This window comes from Sparus aurata, chromosome 21 (genome assembly GCF_900880675.1).
Source record: "Sparus aurata chromosome 21, fSpaAur1.1, whole genome shotgun sequence".
NCBI classification, from domain to species: domain Eukaryota; kingdom Metazoa; phylum Chordata; class Actinopteri; order Spariformes; family Sparidae; genus Sparus; species Sparus aurata.
This window is the reverse complement of record NC_044207.1, coordinates 6491332-6513409: the sequence shown is the minus strand read 5'-3', so window position 1 is coordinate 6513409 and position 22078 is coordinate 6491332. Positions and strand designations below refer to the sequence as shown.

General features: G+C 42.1%; 1 protein-coding gene across 1 annotated transcript in view; it reads left to right on the top strand.

The window, feature by feature from the left end:
• The window catches only part of brinp2 (bone morphogenetic protein/retinoic acid inducible neural-specific 2), a 257294-nt gene that overhangs the window by 92559 nt on the left and 142657 nt on the right, over window positions 1–22078 (top strand). The window contains exon 2 of the mRNA XM_030402782.1: window positions 7729–8178. Within this exon, the coding sequence (XP_030258642.1) occupies window positions 7796–8178 (383 nt within the window). The 5' untranslated portion in view covers window positions 7729–7795. The remainder of the gene's footprint in view (window positions 1–7728; window positions 8179–22078) is intronic.

Genomic DNA, 22078 nt, shown 5'->3' with positions numbered 1-22078 from the left:
ACTGTTATACTTTCTTATTGGCAGGTAAGACACATATGAACTTTGATTGCTTTTCCATGGAATCATAATCATACATTTTCATCCATGAGCTGCGGAACTCTACTGCACTCGGTAATCGAGTCGTCGGGACTTCCCGTCAACAGGAAGCTGCTGCAGAAGAGTGGTAAATTTTGTCAGCTTTTCAGCTAGCGGAGGTTAGATGCCCCGGACTGTGTGCTGAGACCCTGTTTGTACTGTTGCTGAAGTTTGGTGCTGTTCTGAGCATTATTTGTGGCTTTTTGTGGCGGTTTATATTTGGATCCATTTAACTGCAGTGTATTGTTGTTGTGCGGTCGTTTCTGAGGTTGATAAAACTCCGTAAATTAGCGGTCTGCTAACTTGATCTCTCGAGAGGGAGTGTAACACAGTTTCACGGTGTGTTAGACCATGGATTAAACTTACACCGGAATATCCCTTTAAGATGATCCCCTGCCTCAACACACCTGATTTTAGTCAAAACAATCTTGATGGAGAAAAGTCCAAATCCAGTATAATTAAAATGTCTTCGGAGAACACTTTAGAACTTAAGCCATATAAAGACACAGGAGAATGGAAGAAATAAGTACTCCAAGTCCGCACAGACACTACTGTAATACGCTAATAGCAAACAAACAAGTAATGATAAGGCTTAATAACACTGAATTCAAGTAAGGTCTCACCGAAAACAGCACACTCTTGTTTTTCTAACAAGTCAGCAGGTGGGGTGTGTGAGGTGGGGTAATATGACTTTCAGCAGAGCGTGCTGCTGACAGGCTGTTGTTCTCTTAATTATCAGCTGGTAAAGATGTTAGCTGAGGTATTGATGGGCACTAATTGACCATATGGCTGTTTGTTTGTCTAGCTGGAGAATGACCAGAGAACACACTGCTAAGACAGTCGCACACACACACACGCACACACACACACACACACACACACACACACACACACACACACACACACACACACAGCCAGCACAGCATATAATTTGTTGGGGTTCCAGTTTCCGACCACAGCCCATCAGACTGCGTCTCCGGACAATATCGGCATTATGCTGACATTATTGCTGGCTCTGCCGCTTCCTAATCCTGACATTTCGTGTGTGTCTGTGTGTGTGAATGTATTGTGTGTGTGTGAATGTATTTGTGTGTGTGTGTGTTTTTGTGGCAGGGGTGAGTTTTCTACCACCTGCTTGTTCAAGAACAGATTCAGCCCGTCGGCGCTTTGAGTCAGAGAAAAGCGAATTACACGTTTCTCTCTTTTTTTTTTTAATCTGATGCCCTTTCAGGCCTCTTTCTGTTGTTCTCACATGATTAATCCGGTCACACTTTTAAATTGCAGTACACTTTCTTTATCCCTAATCATTCTACTTTCCATGGTTTACTTAGATGTTTTCCCAGCTTAGAAAGTGAAGTGAGCTCAGTGGGTGGAGCCAAGCTCACTAATCATCTGCGTGAGGTTTGAGAGGCCTCATCAAATATTGACAGCTACATGTAGGAGTTAGCTCGAGCCAGACGATCAACCTTTTCATCAAGTTTTTCTCTTTTTTTTTTCTTCTGCAGTTTGGCAATAAGCAGCTTTGAAAATTCTTCGCCAGCTCCTTAAAAGACACACTGGTATTAAAGACAGAGATCAGTCGGAGTGGCTTTAAAATGATGCAGACAGAATTCGGAGGTCTGTAAAGAGACGCTGAGTGTGTTTGGCTTCAGCGAGTAGGACGACTCGGATGGATTTTTGAGTTCCAACCAATCTTGTCAAATAGACTTCAGAATATTTATGACCAAATGATCTCCTCACACTGACAAATAATGTTACTGGTTTCAATATTTTAATTACGAGACTTGTTTGAACAAATATATCAGAGCATAAGTCTTGTGTTATCATTCTATTAATTCAGTGGATGACTTTCGGGAAGTCATATTGACGTTTCACAATTGAAGTTTCTTAAACAAGCTCGGCGGAATCACTTGGGAAATATTCCGCTCCGCAAAGTGATTACACGGCTGTATATTCAAACTGGAAATGTTATAAACTGCCGCTAAGAGCAAAGATATGGCAAAACAATCAAAAGTAAAGAGGAACAAAATGGCCGTGCCCACTTGAGCGTATGTGATCAGACGCAAAGGGGCGGCCGGTGACGACAGCCAATCATTGATGATCTCTCAGGCCTGTCTGTCGGGGATGCAAATACAACATTTTTTACATTTAAATGTCCCCCTGAAAATCTGATAATCTCTCTTTAAATGTTATTATTCCCATTGAATTCATGTTGTGAGTGTCAGCCTTACAGGAAAAAAGGGAGAGATCAATCGCAAATGGTCTCTGTGTGACAGTGTGTAGCAGTTTACATCGTGTTACTCACTTTTTTCATTGTGCGTATGTGAGCAGACTGTAACCTGACACGATAAAATGTCTCTCTCTCAGTTTGTGAAAAAAGAAAAAATGGAGAAAAAAAAGAAAAACATTGAATTTCTGAATCAGAAATATTCTATTGATCTCCAGGAGTTGCTCCTTTTAGAATAGACGTGTCACAGCAGAGAGAAGTTCGAAGAAACATATAAAATAGAGAATGGATAAGACGTGATTATGATAGCTGTGGATCATTTTTCGACTATTTGACTCTAATCTCAAGCGGATGAATTGCTGTTTGCAGAGGAAGTGGTACGGAATGGTGAGATAAAGCAGCACATGAGTGACGGGTCCTGCCGGCACGTTGAAAGCCTTCTTGTGCATTCCCGTATCCTTTTCACCAAATCAAACCTTAAACAGAGAAAGCTGGCATCCACTTTGTGCCCGACATCAAAATGTAGATGTGAGCTCCTCTCTGTCCCTCTCAGCCGTTCTCTTCCCCTCTGTTGTCTCTTCCTCTGGATTCATCTGTCTCGCCTTCTGTCGTTCGCTCTTAACCTCCCTGTTTGTCTCTCTTTGACTGTCATTCTGTTCCGTTAGCATCAATCCTCGTCCAGCTCTCTTCCCTCCGCCCCCGCCCCCTCGGCCTCAGTGTGCGGTGAGCCTGAATTACAGGGGGGTAGAGCAGGTGCGCAGCTGGCCGGCTATTGATGCTGACTAGCATAAACGCTGAGAGGTGAGTGGTGAGCTGCTGGGGTTGAGGAATACAGCTGGCCTCTAATGCTGATGGACCTCCCTCTGGTCTAATGTTTGCCAAGGGCCCGGCCAGGTGCTCCGCGAGCATATGCACACACACAGGATCAGCGCGGACACACATATCTGCGGCTCCAAACACTCGCCAAACATATGTGTGTCAGATCTAATAAGGATTCCCAGCTGCGGTAATTGTAGTGCACAGATAGCGAGCTGATGAATTCGGCTGCAGGTCCGCGCTCTCTGCCGCGGAGAAAAATGAAGGTTGTAATTTCGTCTGGCTCGGAGACGAGAAGCGCTGGGACGCCGGCTTCCACACAGAATTCTCTGCCTCACAAACTGGAGCGCGGATGACTTGAACAAGTCGGGAGGTCAAACCGCTCACACATTAGCCTTTGGCTCGGTCACTCGGCGGCCGGGTGGGAAGTTTAAGGACCCGGTCCTGGTGGGAGTGACACAGCCACGTTCTTTCAGGAGCCTTTTCTTTTGTTTTTTTCTCCCTCAATCTGTCTCCCTGTCTTTGTTTTCTCCCCTTCTTTTCTCACCGCCATTGCTCCCAGCTCTCCTCATGTTTCTCATTTCCTTCCCTCTCCCTCCCTTTTTGTGCAAACACGGTACTACAACTCACTCCTTGCTCTTGCTAAGCCTGCAGAGAGCGATGGGGGAAAAAAAAAAACCAATAAACATAAGCTGCCGCCCCTCCTTGAGTCCGCTGTCGTCCCTGAGACGTTATTTAAACGCGACACGTGGTCGATTTTTCCATTCCACCTGGTTGCTCTCCCCCCTTCCCCCTTCCCCCTTCCCCACTATGGATTTGAGACGTTCGTGCCTTTTTACCTTTAGCTTCTGATCCCCCAAGTTGGGAGAGAGAAGTGTAAATACGGAAAAGGGTGTGTGAATAATGCAAGGCGAACATTAAATGTCAGAGCTAAAAATTCACAATTTCCCTCTATTGTCTCGCTGGCATTCGCAGCATGTTTTATGCATTTTATAATTAGCGGGGGAGCCTCAGAGGAGAGGAGAGGAGAGGAGAGAGGAGAGGAGAGGAGTGGAGGAGGCCTGGCAGTTATGGGGAGCGCTTATTTCTGCGAGAGGTGCCGTTTTAAGAAGTTAGAGAACTAAATTTGAAAGGCAAATCTCACAGCTCCTTGGAGTGGAAAACCATCGCAAGAATCCTTCTCTGAATCTATAACACATCTGAAGCATGCCTCGCATATGCACATATGTGATGTACATTCATCTGTTTCTATTCAAGGAGGCAAGAAAAAAAAAAACAATACAAATTGGTACCATGAACCCATCGAGAAGGGTTGAGGAAGAGAATGTCTGTTAGAAAGATAAAGAACAAATAGTGTAGAAAGGAGAGAGAGAGAGAGAGAGAGAGGACTTAATGGAAGAGAGACAAAGGAGGGAAAGGATGTGGAGAAGGACTGAGGTTTACCGTACATGGTGCGCAGTCAAGGTCTTCGCTCCGTCCATTTTCCTCTACAGATTCCTACATCTGTCAGTGTTCCATCTGGTTTCTATTTCTTTCATCCCTGCGTCTCCTCCTCTGAATCGCCACGGTCTCTTCTCATATTCTTAGCCTTGAAAGCATCCTTCTGTCGTCCCTTTCATTGTCGTTCTCATACCCGTGTTTTCCCTTTGCATTTGGCAGGGTCCTATTGTATCGTCTCAGTCAGTATCAGGTACGTGACGTGTGGTCTCGTTTCAATTCCGACACAAATGCTTTCGTACTGCGTGAAGAAACAAATTCCATTCCATGCAAAAAAAGACGCATGCAGACGTGTTTTCTTGAGAGGTCGCGGAGAGGAGAGGACTTAACGTGCCGATTTGTGGCTTGGCGGCTGGTTTGTAATTGTGCTGCTCTCCAAAAAACAATGGCTTCCTCTATTGTGGCGGAATTTTGAGATGCAGCATCGTTGTGTAGACTACGATGCAGGAGAGGATCACAACAACATCCATTCCGTGACTCAGTCAAGTCCTGCTGTAGCACCGGTATCTGACAGATGATTTGACGTCATCATTTTTTGTTTTTAAGTTGTGCCACGATGTAGAAGTAGAGGTCTTTTTACCAACTCATCCCAAACCAGGAGGGGTTTATGTAGCTTTCTTTTGACCTAACCAGTCAGGCGTGATTGATGTCTGTCGCACCACTGTCACTCTCAGTTGAAAAAGAAGCTGTTAGGTCGAAGAAAGGTTTTTGACAAACATCAATAAAATATGCTGAAATATATATATTTTTTTCTTGGTTGACTTACAGCCGCTGTAGGGTTGCAGAGCTCTCAGCCGTCCACGTCTCAGGCAGCAGCTTCTCCTGGACGTATTTGTCTTGTCTGAAGGCAGAACTCTTGAAAAGTTCTTGAGGAGCAAGTATAAATCTAGTGTATCTGTCACAGGAAATGTTTTATAATCAACACACTAACATTACGTAGGGTGTTTTTTTCATATTATTCCAAAATCACAGGGTGAAATATTAGACACTCTCTTGTTTTTTGTTTTTGAATTTGTAAGCGTGTGGCTATATTACGTGTAGCTGTATTATTCCATAGTAAGTGATGCTGTCCCCTCCCAGGACACAACAAATAGAGAGATGAGATATCCACCAGACTGCGCATTTTTAATTTGCACCAGCTATACCTTTGGGCCATACAGTGAAAGAAACCGCACCAGCATTGCATTCCATTCATCAACTTCTCATCCTTCTTTTAGCTGCATAAATACAACCGTTTGACAGATGACTTTGCTAATTGCCTTTTCAAACCGCAGTAATCTCCTGGTGCAGTGAGCGAAAATTAAAAATGCGGCGCCCTGAGTATTGTTTTTTTCTTTTTTTTTTGCGTGTCTGAGCCTGCATTTATCCACCTGAAATTAATTCTCTAATTTGTTTGTAAGATAAACAGGGAATACTTAGGATCCCAATCCACTTAAAGCATCTCCTCCGCTACTTTACATATCCGTTCTAGAAATGCTGATTCGTCCCTGAAGACTCCACCCAGCACGCCTGCTAGTCATTAACGGTGAAATGAAGAGCAAGCATCCACTTTTTCTGGAGGGCACTGTGAAGTCTCACCTTAATACACTGCGTGTGTGTGTTCGTCTGCACATCGGTTCGATGCATGAGATATGTGTTAGATGATGAGGATTCACACTTTTGAGCCCGAGTGTGATTTGTGCTGTTGTGCTTGGTGTTTGCTGATGTTACCCCTGATCCGTACGGAGGCGGGTGATGACATTCTTGTCCAAACATGCAAGGCATCAAGAAACTGAGGCAGTCAGATATGTCACTGCGGTGCCACTTTCTATATGCAGCGCTGAATGCGCTACAAGTGCTCCTCCAATTTCTGTCGTTTCAGATATGACCTTGCAATGCTGGTTCAATTCTATTATTTGGTTCTGTAACCAAGGTACATGGTCATTTATTGGTAATTTGGAAATGGAAGTTTGAAAAGTTCTTCATGCTGCACAAATCACAGAACATATATACAGTTACTTAAATGCAAAGATACATAAACGTGGAGTCGACCGGACTTCACGATGATGTTTCACCTCTCATCCAAGAGCTTTCTTCAGTTCCAACCAATTGGAGGGGAGCTGCAGGCTTTAAACATAGTGTGGGAGTGTCCAACCTCGTTTGTGACCTTAACGACTCAGAAGAAGTATCAGAAGCCTGCTTTGATACTGGAGCCCTCAGAAGCAACTGCTTCATTTAACACATTCATAGTTAGTCAAATGACCTCAAAGTAATTGCCAACCTTGCCAAAGTACAACCTTGGGACTTTGGACCCCCGTGGGAGTCGGGACCCCGGGGCGGTTGCCGGCTTTGCCTGGCTGCTTCTTTCTCTCACCTGGAGCCACATATTCATATTCATGCATCCTCTCAGTGTTTCGTGGCGTTTACAGTTCATAAATATGATTTATTCATGCGTTTGTCGCAGTCGATGCTGTATTAGCCACTATATTAGCTAGCGACAGCTGAACTGTTATAGTTGGAGATAAACTGCTAAAAGTGGATACTGTAAGTTATCCTTGTCTGTGTTTTTGGCAGTAACTGAACAGCTGGTAGACGGCAGTCGGGGCTGACCCTGATTTGCATGAAGCTTGGCAAGACAGATGCCTCAGATTTGTGCTCTGGCTAACGGATACACATACATATTCGTTTGTGTCCAAGTGGTCACAAAAGCGTATGAAATCCAATCCAGATATGAGACAATTTAATTGAAAGCATAATTGGGGTCTAAGATTTCATTCTAAAAAGAAGCCCTCATCAGTACGATGTCATTTTTATGGCACCGTCCCTCTGATGTGTGCATGTAATTAATGTTCATGGTCCAATAACAATAATTATGCGTCTCTGACACGATGAGAATACCTTTCATGTGCAGCATTTCATTTACAGCAGCCACGAAGGCAATCACTTTGCTATGACTGATGTTAACATGATAAATACCACTTTGAGGGACAATATGCTGCCTTCATAATTTTGGACCGTATTCACAATGTGTGGAAAGAAATGTCTGTCAAAGACACAAGAGAAATTCCTTTCAGACAATCTAATATGTGTGTCTCAGATCATGACATTAAAGCTTGATGTTTCTTGTTGTCCAGGCCAGTGGGAGGTGACTGTCAGAAGAAATGCCGGTCCTAGGTGCCCTAGTACATCACCACCGGGACCATGGCGACTCATTGGCCAATGAGAAAAGAGAGGTGCTCCCATGGCTCCTCCTGCCTTGCTAGATGGTTGGCATCCTCCTTGATGTTCCTATGGTTGCCGTGGGCGTTGCTATGGCTGCCGTGGCCCGCCCGAGCTGAACAAGTGGGCGGCGGGGCAAGCGGCGGGAAAACGCTCCACGGTTCGCTGTCGTCCCCCTCATCTTCGTCATCGTCCTCGTCCTCGTCCTCATCTAGCACCTCGCCGTGGGGCTTCAGCACAAGGCAAAGCGGGGGACAGCTGGACTGGCTGCTGTCAGAGAAGGGTCCTTTCCACAGATGTCCTGAGTACACAGAGTTCAGAGAGAGGTTCCAGCAGGGATTTTCTACCAGATACAAGATTTACAGGTGAGTGAGGTCTGCACGTGTGTGTGTGTGTGTGTGAATGTCCTCTCAGTTATGTCTCAGGCTGTCTGCCCATCCTCTTTAAGTGCTGCCTCCCAACCTATTTGGCTTATGACCTTTAGTGTTCTCTTTTGATTTATGGGTGCACTTTAAAATATGTGGGCGGATGAACAAAAGGCATATTCAAAAGGGAAAGGTGAAGATCTGAGCAGCAGAAGACTTTTAGTCCTCAGCATACAGTGGGTCAGCTCCACAAGATCCAAAACACTGGATACTGTATTTCCCATAATGCCACCAGTAGCAAAACATGAGTTATTGGAAAGTCCTATTCGCTCAGGTGGATTTACCTCCTTAAAAATAGTCACATGTCTCTGTTATTGTCCTCTCGCAGGCTGTGGTCAATAATGTTGCAATCTACTGGGGTGTTTACTGCAAACAGGAGATTTTCATTATTTTGATTTAGCCTTTAACCCGATGCGTCCTTCAAGGATCATCAATACTGTCCTCAAGTGGCACCAAGCCTAAAGAGGAGGTACTGCCTTAAGAAAAGAAACTAAAGCCCCATCTCTTGCTGTTTTTCCTTTCCCCCTGAACTTCTTGGTGGGATGTGACACGGATGACTCACGGTTTAATCACTAGTATTAGCTAATCTCGGACACGCCGTGCTTAATGGCGGGTACACACTACAGGATTTTTCAAACCTTCACAGATTAGGAGACCACACACTTGATGATAACAAAAGACAGATCGCACAAGATCTCTCTCTGCTGATCTTACAGTGTGTGGTGTCCTCCGTGGTGCACACCACACACTAACCGATTCTTCAGCAGAGGATCAGGTTCTTCACGCTCAATATTACAAATCTTGTGTGGTCAAACGGGACTTCAGTGTAAACAAACGTGGCAATTTCGGTCCAACTCCTCTCTTTGTCTGATCTGTTGTGGTAGGTTTTTGAGGAGACATCATATAAGCATTCGTGCTACTGCCACAGATCAACTAGTCGATCTTCCATTTCGGAGGTCCAAGAAACTTTTCTGTTCACCGGCGCCATGTATTTTGTTTGTTTACTTCCTCTTCTGTCAGCTGACTCAGCTCGTGTCTTGATTGGCTGTTGGTCCGGTACACGTGACATCACACGCTGTGCGTGCTCGGCTCCGCTCGGAACAGCCCACACACTACAGGATTTCCAGTCGCAAATATTAAACATGTTCATTATTTACGATCTCTCCTTCCGACGCCTTCCGAGCTGATCTGACTGGACAAAATCACTCTTAACACACCCCACACCCAGGGCTGGACTGGGACAAAAAAATCGGCCCTGGCATTTTTGGCTCAGACCGGCCCCTCATAATTAGCGGAGCACAACCGGAAAAAAACCCATAACTTTTTGCCTTTAGGCTTATTAGAAATCTGCAGTTTATTATTACTTTAGAAGTCTATCAAATAACCATTGTGGAGAGCAAATAAGTACATTTACTCAACACATAGTTGAGTAAAGGAATATTCTATTTCAAGCATGATGTATCATCGGCATCCTAGATCTCAGAAGTTTAGCATCTATTGTTAACTCTACCACTTTTGTCTGCTCTGTGTAGTTCAACTGATTCCTTTATCCTTTTTATTGAAATCATCTCTGATATGTATTTTCTGAATTTCCCTGATATAGCAGCTCAATTCTAATTCTTCAGGTTAAAAGGTGCTCCCTTTAAAAAGCTATAAAATTGTTATATCAGGCTAAAAACAGGGCTGCTTTATGAACTCATGCAAAGCAACTTGTCTTTAAAGCATTTGACAGATCTACTATTGTTCAATGTAGGCAAACCTTTTGCTAATAGTACTTTTATACTTTTTTTTTACACTTACTTTAGTAATGCTTAAATTGCAAAGCTTTTACTAATCATTTAGCAGTTTTAAAATCTGCTTTTTAAAACATGTTTAACCACAGCATAGAGGGTTGCTACACATTCAAATTACTATGCAGCCTTTCAACACACCTTTAACCTAAATATCTAAAATGCGATGATGGAGCCTAATATAGACACTTAATGCTCATCCGACACTTCTCAGCATTGACCGCTGTTTTATCAGAATAAGGTGCCGTGGCTGCCAGATTTTGAGAAGTATGCAACACCAATTAATATCGATACTAATCAATGGCCATTGTTCATCATTATCATGAAATTAGAGTTCTCAACGGGCCTGAAAATTACAGTCCGAACCCGACACAGCGCTACACACCCGCATGAATTGTCTGCCCCCCCCCCGTTAACTCTGCCAGAGCCCGCGGGTCCGGTCGGGTTTGTCAGCCTGACCCGTTGAGAGCTCTTCATGTAATAGAGCTAACGTTCCCTCCATCACCTCACAGTCCCTGTATTAACGTTACTACCTGCTTACAGGCTGTACACTGTCCCTGTCAGTCAGCATCATCTCTGGCTGCTCCTCTCCTGCTGTTACTGGATCATTGCTGTCTCAGAGGACGTGGAGACTACAGCAGCCCCTCCAGCCAACATGTCTGTGATTTTAGTACATTTTGCAGCATCTACAGTGAGATTCTTCTCTTAGCACGCAACTTGTCCGCACCCAATTTCTTTCTCTTTGGTTGCTCCATGTTGTCAGTCCTCGCGCTCAACACTTTGAAACTAGCAGAAGTTACAGGAGACAGCGCAGGGAGGGGTGGGGCCGCCTTCGTACTATATCCTGATTGGCTCAGTTCACTGTCTGTATTGAAGACGGACCAATGGGCCGCCCCCTCTAAATTGTGCACTTAGAAAAAAAAAAAAAGGAGGGCTGAGTGAGATTGGATTAGCCCAATGTCCTTCAAGAAAATCAACCAATGGGCCATCGCGGTCGATAAAAAAAAAAGATTTATAATAAAACTTTTGGATTAAATTATGAAAGCCCGGCCCATAAATGTGCGTCGGCCCACCGGGCATTGCCCGGTATGCCAGATGGCCAGTCCATGCCTGCCCACACCACAGGAAAATCAGACATGATGTCCTTTGCAAACATCAGATAATCGGGCCTTCGCTGGCTTTGATCGTAAGGGGGAAATCGGGACAAAAATCCCCCCGATTATCCTGTAGTGTGTACCCGGCTTAAGCCATGAATGCCTACAGCTGTGAACACGCCAAAGCAAATTAGCACAAATTGTCAAAAAGAAAACAAGACTTAACCACACCTAAGATTTCATAAAACCTTTTCATTAAACACGTATGCTTATAAATGATTGCCTCTGTGTAACACTCCTCTCTGCTCTCAAAAGGTGATATATGGATAAAGTTACTTACTTACATTTAGTCACAATGCGATTTGAGCTTTTCGGCTGTTGTGAGTTGTCTGCTCAGTTGTACTTCAGGCAGTGGCGGTTCTAGACCGTTTTTAATAGGGGTGCCAGGTTGGGGCCGGCTTTTTTGTTAGGGGGCACATACAACCCAGAAAAAAAGATAAATCCCTCATTCAGACAAAGCAGTGTTTACAATTTCAGCAATTTTGATTGGGTAGTAAACTGCTGAGACACTTTATTTCTGTCTTTCCCTTCAGAACAAAATTATTGCAAGAAATCTGTCATTGTATTATTAATGCAGACTCCCTGTCAGGGGGGCCACGGGGGGTCCAGAATCAGAGTTACGGGGGCACTGGCCCCTGTTGGCCCCCCCCTAGAACCGCCCCTGACTTCAGGCGAACATGCCTTATGCGGTGTGCTGGCCTGCGTGAGCCGCTTTTGCGCAACAAAGCAAACAGCAATTGTTTGCAGTGAAAGCCACTGGAAAAAATGAGTTCAGGAAGCACACTTTTGCTTTCGTCTTGTTGCGTCTGTAAGGACCATAAGAGTCCACAGTCATACTTGTGGCTCCGTGAGGCCTCCATTCAGATTAAATCAGTTGTGCGGCGAAAATGCCACATAACACACTACCCTTATTCAGCGTGACTAGCCTGTGGCGGTGCAGAACAGAGGGTTACCAAACGAAAACGAAAAAAAAAAAAAAAGAGAAAAATGTGCAATCAGAAAAGCTTGGCAGATCAGACTAGCAACATGAATGACCAAGAACACATGGAGTGTAACGAAATATTTCACATGTAGTGACAAACACTTGATTTAGTCTGAATGAGGCCTTTGGGAATCTCACTCAAAAACCCGCGTCAACGTTCTGGTGGTGCTAAACGAAAAGTCAAAAGGGACACCAGGGTCTTATAAAAACTGCTTAAGCCAGACTGCAAGCCATGAATGCCTGCACCACATTTTTGGCCAGTATGTCCAGTAGATGTTGATATATTTCACTGGATATCTGAAGATGTGCAGGGCATTAAAATTCATCATCTCGAGACGACGAATGTCAAAAACAAATTTCATGGCATCTGTATCGAATCACTGTTGAATATTTCATTCCAAACTAAAACCGAAGAACCTTAAGAAGTACGAGCGACAGGACCAGATGAATTCAGTATCACCGTTATGTGATGAGTTTCTTTTTTTTGTTTCCGTTTTATTCATACTCCTGATCAGAGATATTTATCTGTTGGAAACATCAGGAAAAAACGCTAAATACTAAGCATGCGGATATTTCAGTCTCACTGTTTGATTCTAGGTTGCCGAGCGTTTAATTCAAGTATGAAAAGCAAATGTCACTGAGTGGAATATATGAAAAGTAATATCACACTGTGCTTAAATGGAATAAAAGAGATATCAGTGATAATACAGAGACCTACATGGGTAATAACAAACTCTAAAGGTCAATATGATGATATTCATCTTTTTCCTTGCTTTTGTATGGACATACAAATCTTCGTTTTCTATTTTCCGCACGGACACTAAAATTGAATCAACCCCATCTGTGTGTGAGCGCATGTGATGAAAAGATGTTCTGAATGGCTTTCACTCAAAACTCACATTATCAGACTCTTCGGCTTGTGTATTAAAGACGTGCTGGCTGGGTGTAAAATCTATTTCAACCAGCAGTATTATGATTTGTGGGACAGCGATATCTCTGCTGCTTTCATTTCGGATGGTTCTTTGTTTTCATTTAACACTTAGTAGAACTTTGACCATGTTTTTTAATAGCCTTAGCTAATTAATTTGAAATGAGCGGTTTTGGGCTTATTTTGTGGAGGTCCTGGCTGATTTAACCAAACAAAATCTGTTCAGAGTCAGACTCTTTAAAAAGTGACTAAACAGGGATCAGAGGGAATTGTGAATGTATTGTGTCTGGGAGATTAAAGTCGGAGCTTTAAATAATTTCAGTGTAATCTGTGAATAGATAAGAGAGGAGTTGTTGTTGATTATGGGCGACACACACAGAATAGAGTGATGAAACTGGTATATAGGCTGCGGTTCCGTCACATTTTTCCGCAGTCCTTCAGACGTTCGGCTGATTCTTTCTGTTCTGATTAACGAGCTCAGCAGGGTGAGGGGAAAATGTAACGCAGAGCTGAGAGTTGAAAGAGCATTTCATGAGCACGTATTGCTACTTGCAATATGAAAAAGATATTTTTATTAGTCATGGGAACATGACTCTTCATATATTGAGCTGTCATTTATCTCGGATGATTTAATTTGAAGATGTTATAGGATTGCACTGTATCTGTCTGACACCTTACAGCCCCAAACTCATAAAACAGACGCGACTTTTTTGAATGTATCAAATTTCACTGAAACGTCAACATTCAAAAGTGTGGAATCGAAGATGCAATGCTGCAAATATCTTCAAATCTTATCAGGAAGGCTCAGATGTTTGGCAAGATTTATTTGTAGGACTCTTTTCTGACTTTGTAAGAACAAACTCGTCTCATTTTGAGTATTAGCATGATCGTAATACAAAACAGGATATAATTCCAAAAAAAAGTTACATTCAGTCGGTTTTACATTACATGAAAGTTGCATATCTATTGAATATTATATTTCATTATTATAATGATGCCTTTACCTCATGCTCCAGAAGCCCTTATTGTGTGCCCTTACATGTGCAAACAGATGCATATTATAGTATTCTCTTTATATGCAAGATTTAGTTTGATATGGATGATAACATTTTGCTTTTTTTTTTTTTCTCTTTTCTTTTTGTATTAGTTAATCTGTTTTAGTGATTTTGTATCGAGGGAGAGGATTTTATATAAGCCCTTTGGGCTTCTTTTCCTCTCCTGCACAAATATTTGCCTTTGTATTATGAAATATAATTCTGGTTTTATCATTGTGCACATGAATAAATAAATAAAATAAATAAATAAAACATAATAAGGAATATTGATCATGTTTTAGCGCTTATCATAAGGGATTCATTAACAAAGAATGAAATAGCTTAATTCCAGTGGGACAATGAATGAATGAATGAATTCAAAATGTTATGGTTATGTACGTCATAAGTAACAACATTAATTCTCACAGTAAATAACCTAAAAAGGAAAAGGCTAAAGCTCAAGGCAGTTTCATCAGCAGTGCCAAATGACTGAAAAAAATATCTTGTTGAGTTACATTAGCCCGAATGATTCCAGCAAAACTCAAGAAATCTTTACTTGTATCCATGGTAACAGTGCGTTTCATTTGGTCACCTGTCAGTTAAAATCATGGGTGAACTCCAGGCGACATGTCGGAGAGTGAGGAAGGAAATCCACTTGGCGTAACGCGATGTAACAGTTATGAGTCATGTCAGACAGACTTACATCCGACATACTGTGTGTTTATGAGTTCTTAAAATTAAATGTACTTCTTCTCCCCTATTGTAAAATTCAGAATCTTTGACTGTTCAAATATCGTTCTGTTTGAAGGTTTAGCTGCTGTCTCCCACTTCACTGAGAGGTTAAGTTGCATGTTGGACCGCGATTGGCTTTTCGAACTAGTTTTGCTGTCATAAACCACGCTGGTAGGTTCACAGTCTAAACTGAGGGTGAGCACAGAGAAGCTTTCCTCCTGCAGCAGTTGAATGCGAGAGCAGGCTTTTCACATCATTCTGCATATGGTGAGGCTCACACATCCAAGGGAGGGAAAAAGAACTAACATTTTTGAATGTATTGGCATTTAGAAACGAGTAATCATGAAGGCAGTGAAAGGTGATGGAAAGTATTCTTTACTCCGCTGACACACAGGTCCTGCCCAGGCGAAACACATCCACTCTGCAGGGCACTTCTGAAAAGCGCCAGTGTCAGGTATGTGTAGACAGGAGGCCAATAGGACTTTCACTTCAAGAAAAAAACTCAAGAGGATTGGTGTTTTTAACATCACCTTGTCATGAAAAAGAAGAAGATCCAAACCTGGATATTAGTGATTCAGAAGATATTTTAAATGTCATTCACTGACATCACTTTTAGTATGTTTACTTGCGTAGAGCATAAGAAACAAAACCAGCTCCTGCAACTGTTAAGTTATTGTTGCTATTAATTGTATAATCCTTCCTGCTGCAGAGGGAAGTGTGTGTGCCAACACTGGAGGTTTCTCTGTGTGTCCAGAGGCTGTTAGCTGTGTGGTCGTCAGCATAAATAATGTAGTGCAGTCCTGCCCAGGTCCACAGTTCATGTCAGCCCCTGTCACCATTATCATTACTCCACATTGAATACCAAATGTAATAGATATACACTGCATCCGCTGAGGCTGCAATTGGACTTTTCCATTTCCTCGACTTGGAATAGATTTATATTTTCATTCAGATTTTCTCCCCGTCGTTTCCTTCCTCTCTGTTCATGAGCTCTTTAAAAATGCACGACCTTTGTCGCGATGAAGAAATGATGTTTTAAATATATGTGGTGTTTTTCGTTCATTCCCCGTTGTTGACTGTGACTGTGTTTTAAAAAAGACAGACAGATCATTTTGGAGTGAATCCCACAGGCTCTCACTTCACGCCCTCGCTGTCTTGCTGGCTGCCTTTTGCACACTTTAATGCTGAGATGTGCTGGCCTGGTTCATAGTCATGTAGTCACTCTCAGCCAGTGCCTGTTTCCATTCTGTGCTGCCCCTCTGGTCACTCAAACAGCAGGAGGATAGAAATGCCTCATTCTGAGGCACTGTTAACAGTTACTCAAACAATAATTCAGCAGAGCACTTTCTTCTGTGCCATCCGGTTACTCTCCGACTTGAGGTTTTTTTTCTTTCACATGTACAAACTCTGCTGTCTTCCCTTCCTTTCGGTCTTCCAAAAGCCTCCACTTGAATCCAAAAGAAATGACAGTATCACTTAGGCATGAAGAAGAAGTTGAGAGTGAAATGACAACCGAGGGTTTCGTGACATAAGTGGGACAGATTCTTATATAACGGTTGGATTCTCAGTGATCATTGAGCAGGCAACACGGCAAACTCAGTCTGGAGTGTTTTCCTTTCTCTTTGTTTTTGGTCTTTTTTTTTGCCAATACCTCTTTTGTTTTAAATTCTGTGTCTGGAAAACGAAATGCAATTCAAGACAATGACTGTACAAGATAGTGTTTTCATGGACCACTTGTGTTTGAGTCCTTAGCTGATGATGGCATTGTAATTTAGACTTTCTGTCTCCAGTGTGAGCATGAGTCATCAGGTTCAGATGGTCGCCTTATGCTCGCTTCACATGTCAGAAGTTCACCAAAAAACGGAAGCTCGTTGAGTTATGATCATATGTATTTGTTGATCAGAAAACCTGCTCTGTGTGGAGGCTTCTGAATCACCCTGTAGCAGGGTGAACATGCTGTGGCTGGGGTGGGTCTTGTCTTTAAATATCTTTTGGGCTCTGTGCAGACATCTCACTTCGCTGATATGACTGATGCTCGGTAGATCGGTACCGCTGATGTACTGGGCGGCTGGCCTGCTTCACCGTTTGGCGCGATACTGGGTTGTAGGAAACAATTTTAGATGCTAAGGATAGAATAACTGTCAACACTCCTGCTCACTCTAAGGGACTGTGCAGAATAAAGTGAAACCTGGCAGGAGAGCTGAATCCTACTTCCCTCGTGTAATGGAGCCTCCCCTTGAATTATAGTACGTGTGCAGCACCGTGCCCTCCAAATTTCAAAGTGATATTACAGTAATGAACAAGTACATTTTGTTTCACCATACCTTAGTAAGTGCATAGAGAATTTAGGATGCGATTTTCACTTATCAACCAAATAACATCCAATTGGTAAAGTGATGGCAAAAATAACAAAATGGTGCATCCTGTTTAGCCATCCACTGTGTTACACATTCAACAGTTATCAGCACTATATCCCATTGATGCATAAGCTATGCAAACCCCTTTAATGAATAGCTTGAGATTTCCTACATTATTTAAGTTCATGCATGGTTGAGTGTTTCTTCGCAATATCTTTTGATCATCATTTCATTTATCTTTTGATATCCGATCATTGAATATCTTCTAGTCACAATTCACCACTTCTTGTATCTTTCCTTTCTTCTTTATGAGCAAAAGTCATCTTTGCATTCTAACATCAAGTTTACACGCTGGTTGAAAAATGACCCATGTATCCCAGTGTGATTAAATGATGGAGCACATTCATTTCAAAGGCGTAGCGGAGAAACACTCAGCCATGCATCAAATTAAAAGGAATGGATACACGTCATCAGAGAGATAGTGATGATTCTTTTAAATCAAAAGTAAGAAAGGTAAAATTAAAATAACCTTTCTGACGATCAAAACGACAAAATGTAAGTATATAAACTTGCGAATTACCTGGAATATTGAATTATAAAATTGATTTATTGCAGATATAAAATATGTCTCTTTTGTTGTACAAGTCATGATGAGAGAGCTTGAATTACCTGCAACTGCTCCCGCAAGTCAGCATTATTTTAAGGTTTCCACCCTGCCGTTTGACTGGGCATCTTCACTTTAATATACACCACACACAATCCCAGTAATGGACTCAATGTCCCTCAGCTGATACTTCCCAGTGACGTGCATGCTCAACAGAGATAGTACATCTGTGTCTATTGAGGACTGTTAGGTCGTGTCCATGATATGTCTGGGACTGTGAGGGGTTAGCGAACCTGTTACTCAATTTCGGAGGAAATCAGGCGTGGAAAGTCTTCCGGGGAGGGGACCAGTGACCACATCAACTGACACTTTGACAGTTAGGCCTCAGCTCCAGTGTGTCCTGGATCCAGTGGTGGACAAACAGAAAAGAACCATGGCAGGTGAACAGAAAGTCTTATCTGGTCTATTTAAAAAAAAGAAAAAAAAAGAAAAAACATGACTCACAAAAGGAAGGTCTTTTCATGAAATCGAATGTATTGATCATGAAAACCTATAACCATAACCATCATTATTCTAACCAAATGCTAACACTGTCCATACGCAGCCTTAGTAATTGTAAAAGCAAGGCCCTGCTTCTGGATTCTTCTTTGGAAACATAATGGTGGGATAGGTTGGTATACAAGCATGCTAGCAGCCACCCATTGCATCCCATAATCAGTGGTTTCCATTCTGTTCCTACAACAACTGTATAGGTCAGGTGTGAAAGCAGCTCATTACAAACCATACTGACATTTGTTGTTAAGTGGCAACCCCTAGTGGTCCTAGTAATTATTACGGCAACAAAGGAGGAACTTAGGTGAGGTGGTAGAAAGAGTAGGTACGCATTGGATGTCGAAGTGGACAGAATGGGAAGAGAAGCATGACAGTTTGATTCAGGAAACGGCTGTCAAGTAAGGTTTCTTCATTTCTTCAACTTAAGTGTTTAGGAAATGTTGGTACATTGGTAACATATTTTTTTTAAGCAAAACCAGGATGTTTTCCTAAACCTAACCGATAGTTTTTTTTAGAACGGGTTTCATTGAAGCAGTCGTCGTTTTGGAAACAGCAACATATGGCACAAGGAATGTGCGTGGCTTCGGATTAGTATTGATACACATGTTGTGTATAATAATAATCAATCAATATCAAACCAAGACCATAATCTCTTCCAAGCTTACATTTTCCCTAAGTGTTATGAGTGCCAAACATAACCAAGAAAAGGTATAAAAATGCTTTTCAAGATTAATTTGAAGTTCATATTATTTGGCAAAAACTCATTATTTTGGCATAAAAACAAAATAATTGTGTTGTAATTCAGCTGTATACATGCAGTTGTCACAAATGAACATTTCCTCATTATATGATTAGAAAACATGCTCCAGGCAGCTTTTCTCTTTTCTTCCACAATGTTTTTGCTGTTTCAAGCTGGAGTGTAAACACAGAGTCTAGGAAAAGAAGGGTGAATCTGAGCTGGATTGGCAAGTGGCTGTTTATGTTCAAACTGTCTGAAATCTCTGCGCCCTCTTTTTAAAATTACACATAGATGCACACTTCTGTTCCCCTCAGCAGCTGATTACTCTTGGATATAAATCAGCTCTCTGTTGCTAAGAATCAAGAGCAACAGACTGTTCCGTCAGCTGGGACGCTGAATGATTTACTCATCGCTAAATTCAGTTTTAAAAGCAAGAAGAGCCTTGTTTTGAATATGACCGGGTCATGACTCAGTCATATGTACCAGTTTCTTGTTGTGTCAGACATGACTGCTGCCTCCCATCTCTCCCTCTCACTATCAGACATTCATGGCTGCCCCCTCTATGTAAGTACATTGCAAAAGCATCGTTCAATTCTGGGATTGTTTTTTTGATTTCGATTGCTGCATCCCCTGCTACCCACAGTAACAAAGCACTTGTACATTTCAGCCAACAAATCCTACTCAAAGTGTTCGTCAAGAACACTGGCAGACTTCCTCCCAATTTGTATGAAAACAATGACAGTGGCAGTGAAACAAGGCCAGCGGGGGCCTGACAACATGGGCTTCAAGCAAACACTGCCAAACCGGAATGAAATGAATACTTTTTTGGAAAAGAACAACTACAAGTGACACTATTTAAAGCAAGGGCTCCATACAGGCAAACTGCATTAAGTTCCTTTTGTTAAAGAAACCTTTACAATTTGTTTTCTTAACAATTGGGTTCATTTTTATAGCCTTTTTCTTTCATTAAAGATTTTTGACCCTGCTTGGGACTTACAATCCAAAATGTTGAAAATGTTCGGTGCAGTAATGATAGTGCTAATCAGTGTAATCTTAAGTGGAGTAATGAGAACCAACATCATTTCATGAGCATTTTTTCCAAAATTCGGATCAGTTATGGATGAGTCTATAATAGAACAGTGGATAGATGACTGAGAGACTGGCAGTTCAGATCAAACTCATAATGATGCAATTAAACCTCAATCATATCATTATGTGCTGGTAACTTATTTTGCACCTCATGTAGAAGGAAGCCTGCAGTAAGAGCAAGAGATGATAAACCCACAGAGTAAACACTGTGGACAAAAACAGTGACTGCAGGACATGCTAAAAGCACCTCTCTTGTGTCTCTAATTGTCCTCCTTTGACCTTACTGATGCTGATATCTGATTATCATTAGGAAAATAAGTGCCGGCAGGCTTTTCTCTGCATTAACTTTACTCAGAGCAAGAGCAGAATTGGCTGCTCTCATTAGCTTTTAATAAGGGGTAATGGAGATGAGAATACATGTTAGCTGCATTTTCCTGGGCTAACCCTAATCTGTTAAATCCTTTAATATCATCATGGCACAAGTAACATCAGGCATGGGTCTTGATGACTGCCCTCCCCTACGTGTTTGCTATCCTCTATCTTAAGGCTGTCGGCTGCAGAGAGAATTCTCCACATGAGAAGCACTGCATGGAGCTAGGACATATACATCTAATAAATTATCCTATACTTTGTGCTTGTTATTTGCACCAAGGCCTGTAGCTAATCTTCTGCCCTTATCTCAACCTGGTGAGAATACAATCATGTTTGTGTCTTGACTTGGTTGCGAAAATTAGCTTGATACTTAAAAGCCCTCTGTGATAGCTGTGGCAATTTTTCGGTAAAAACGCAATAGTGAGTATTAAGAATGGCCAGTGCCATAATGTCAATAAATGCAATTTTTTTTGTCATTTGCTGCCATTGGTTGGACTCAGGGACTGTATAAAATATGTACAGCGCTTTCAGGTCTGAAAAGTGAAGACATAGAGTAGTGCCTTAAACCTCCATACCTTCTGGCCAGCAGGGAATAATATCACATCAGGAAGCAGTCCAACTGTAAACTGTAAACATGAGTCTATGGTCTCCAACGCTAGTTTCGAGACTTTTTCAATCCAGCATGATGTTCATTTAGCAAATTGTGGCCCCATTTAGAATAAGTACACCATGAAACAGGGTAGGCTTTACATGCTGTGTCTACCATGTCATTGACAGATCACTACCAGTCAGATCTAATTAGGATATCCTTTCAAGCTTCACCCTCTCTTCCCAATATGAGCGGAGCTGCCATCAGTCCAATGAGGCCATTGCACCGTGGCTAGATAAAGAAAAAATATGTATAAAGTTGAAGCTGACATTGCAGCAATATGCCGTGCTTGCACTGCCATTGAAATATTAGCAGTAATAGAATATCCTATTTCCTGAAGGGTGGAATAGAGTTGCTGAGACTCTTTGCTTTATTGAAGCTACAATCGCTGAGAACTGAAGAACAAAGAAAGGACAGCCTCTTGTCTTGACTGGGTACTCACCCAACACTTATGAATCCTATGTTTTATTGGTTTTAGGGCAATATCTTTGCATCCTTTTAACATCCATTTTCTTGCATAAGATGGAGGCAGGATAAGGAGGAAGCTTATGTTGATTTAGTCTGGATTGCTTGTGTGCCAAAATTATGGAAGCCCTTAGTTGTTATTGTGTTTTTGGAAGTTATTGTTTAAAACATAAATTATCAATGACATGTTAAGTGACTGAATTAATTTATATTGCCCAGCCTTGATAGATTAAATTTGTCCAATGAATAAACCGACAGAGGAAACAGCTCCAGCTTTATCCAAAGAGTTGTTGTTCATCCAATCAAACTTCACATCACCTCAAACTCCCGCATGAAAGAGTAAAGAGAGTCGTCCGGCTGGATATGGATGTGGGAGAACATAGCACTGCGGGG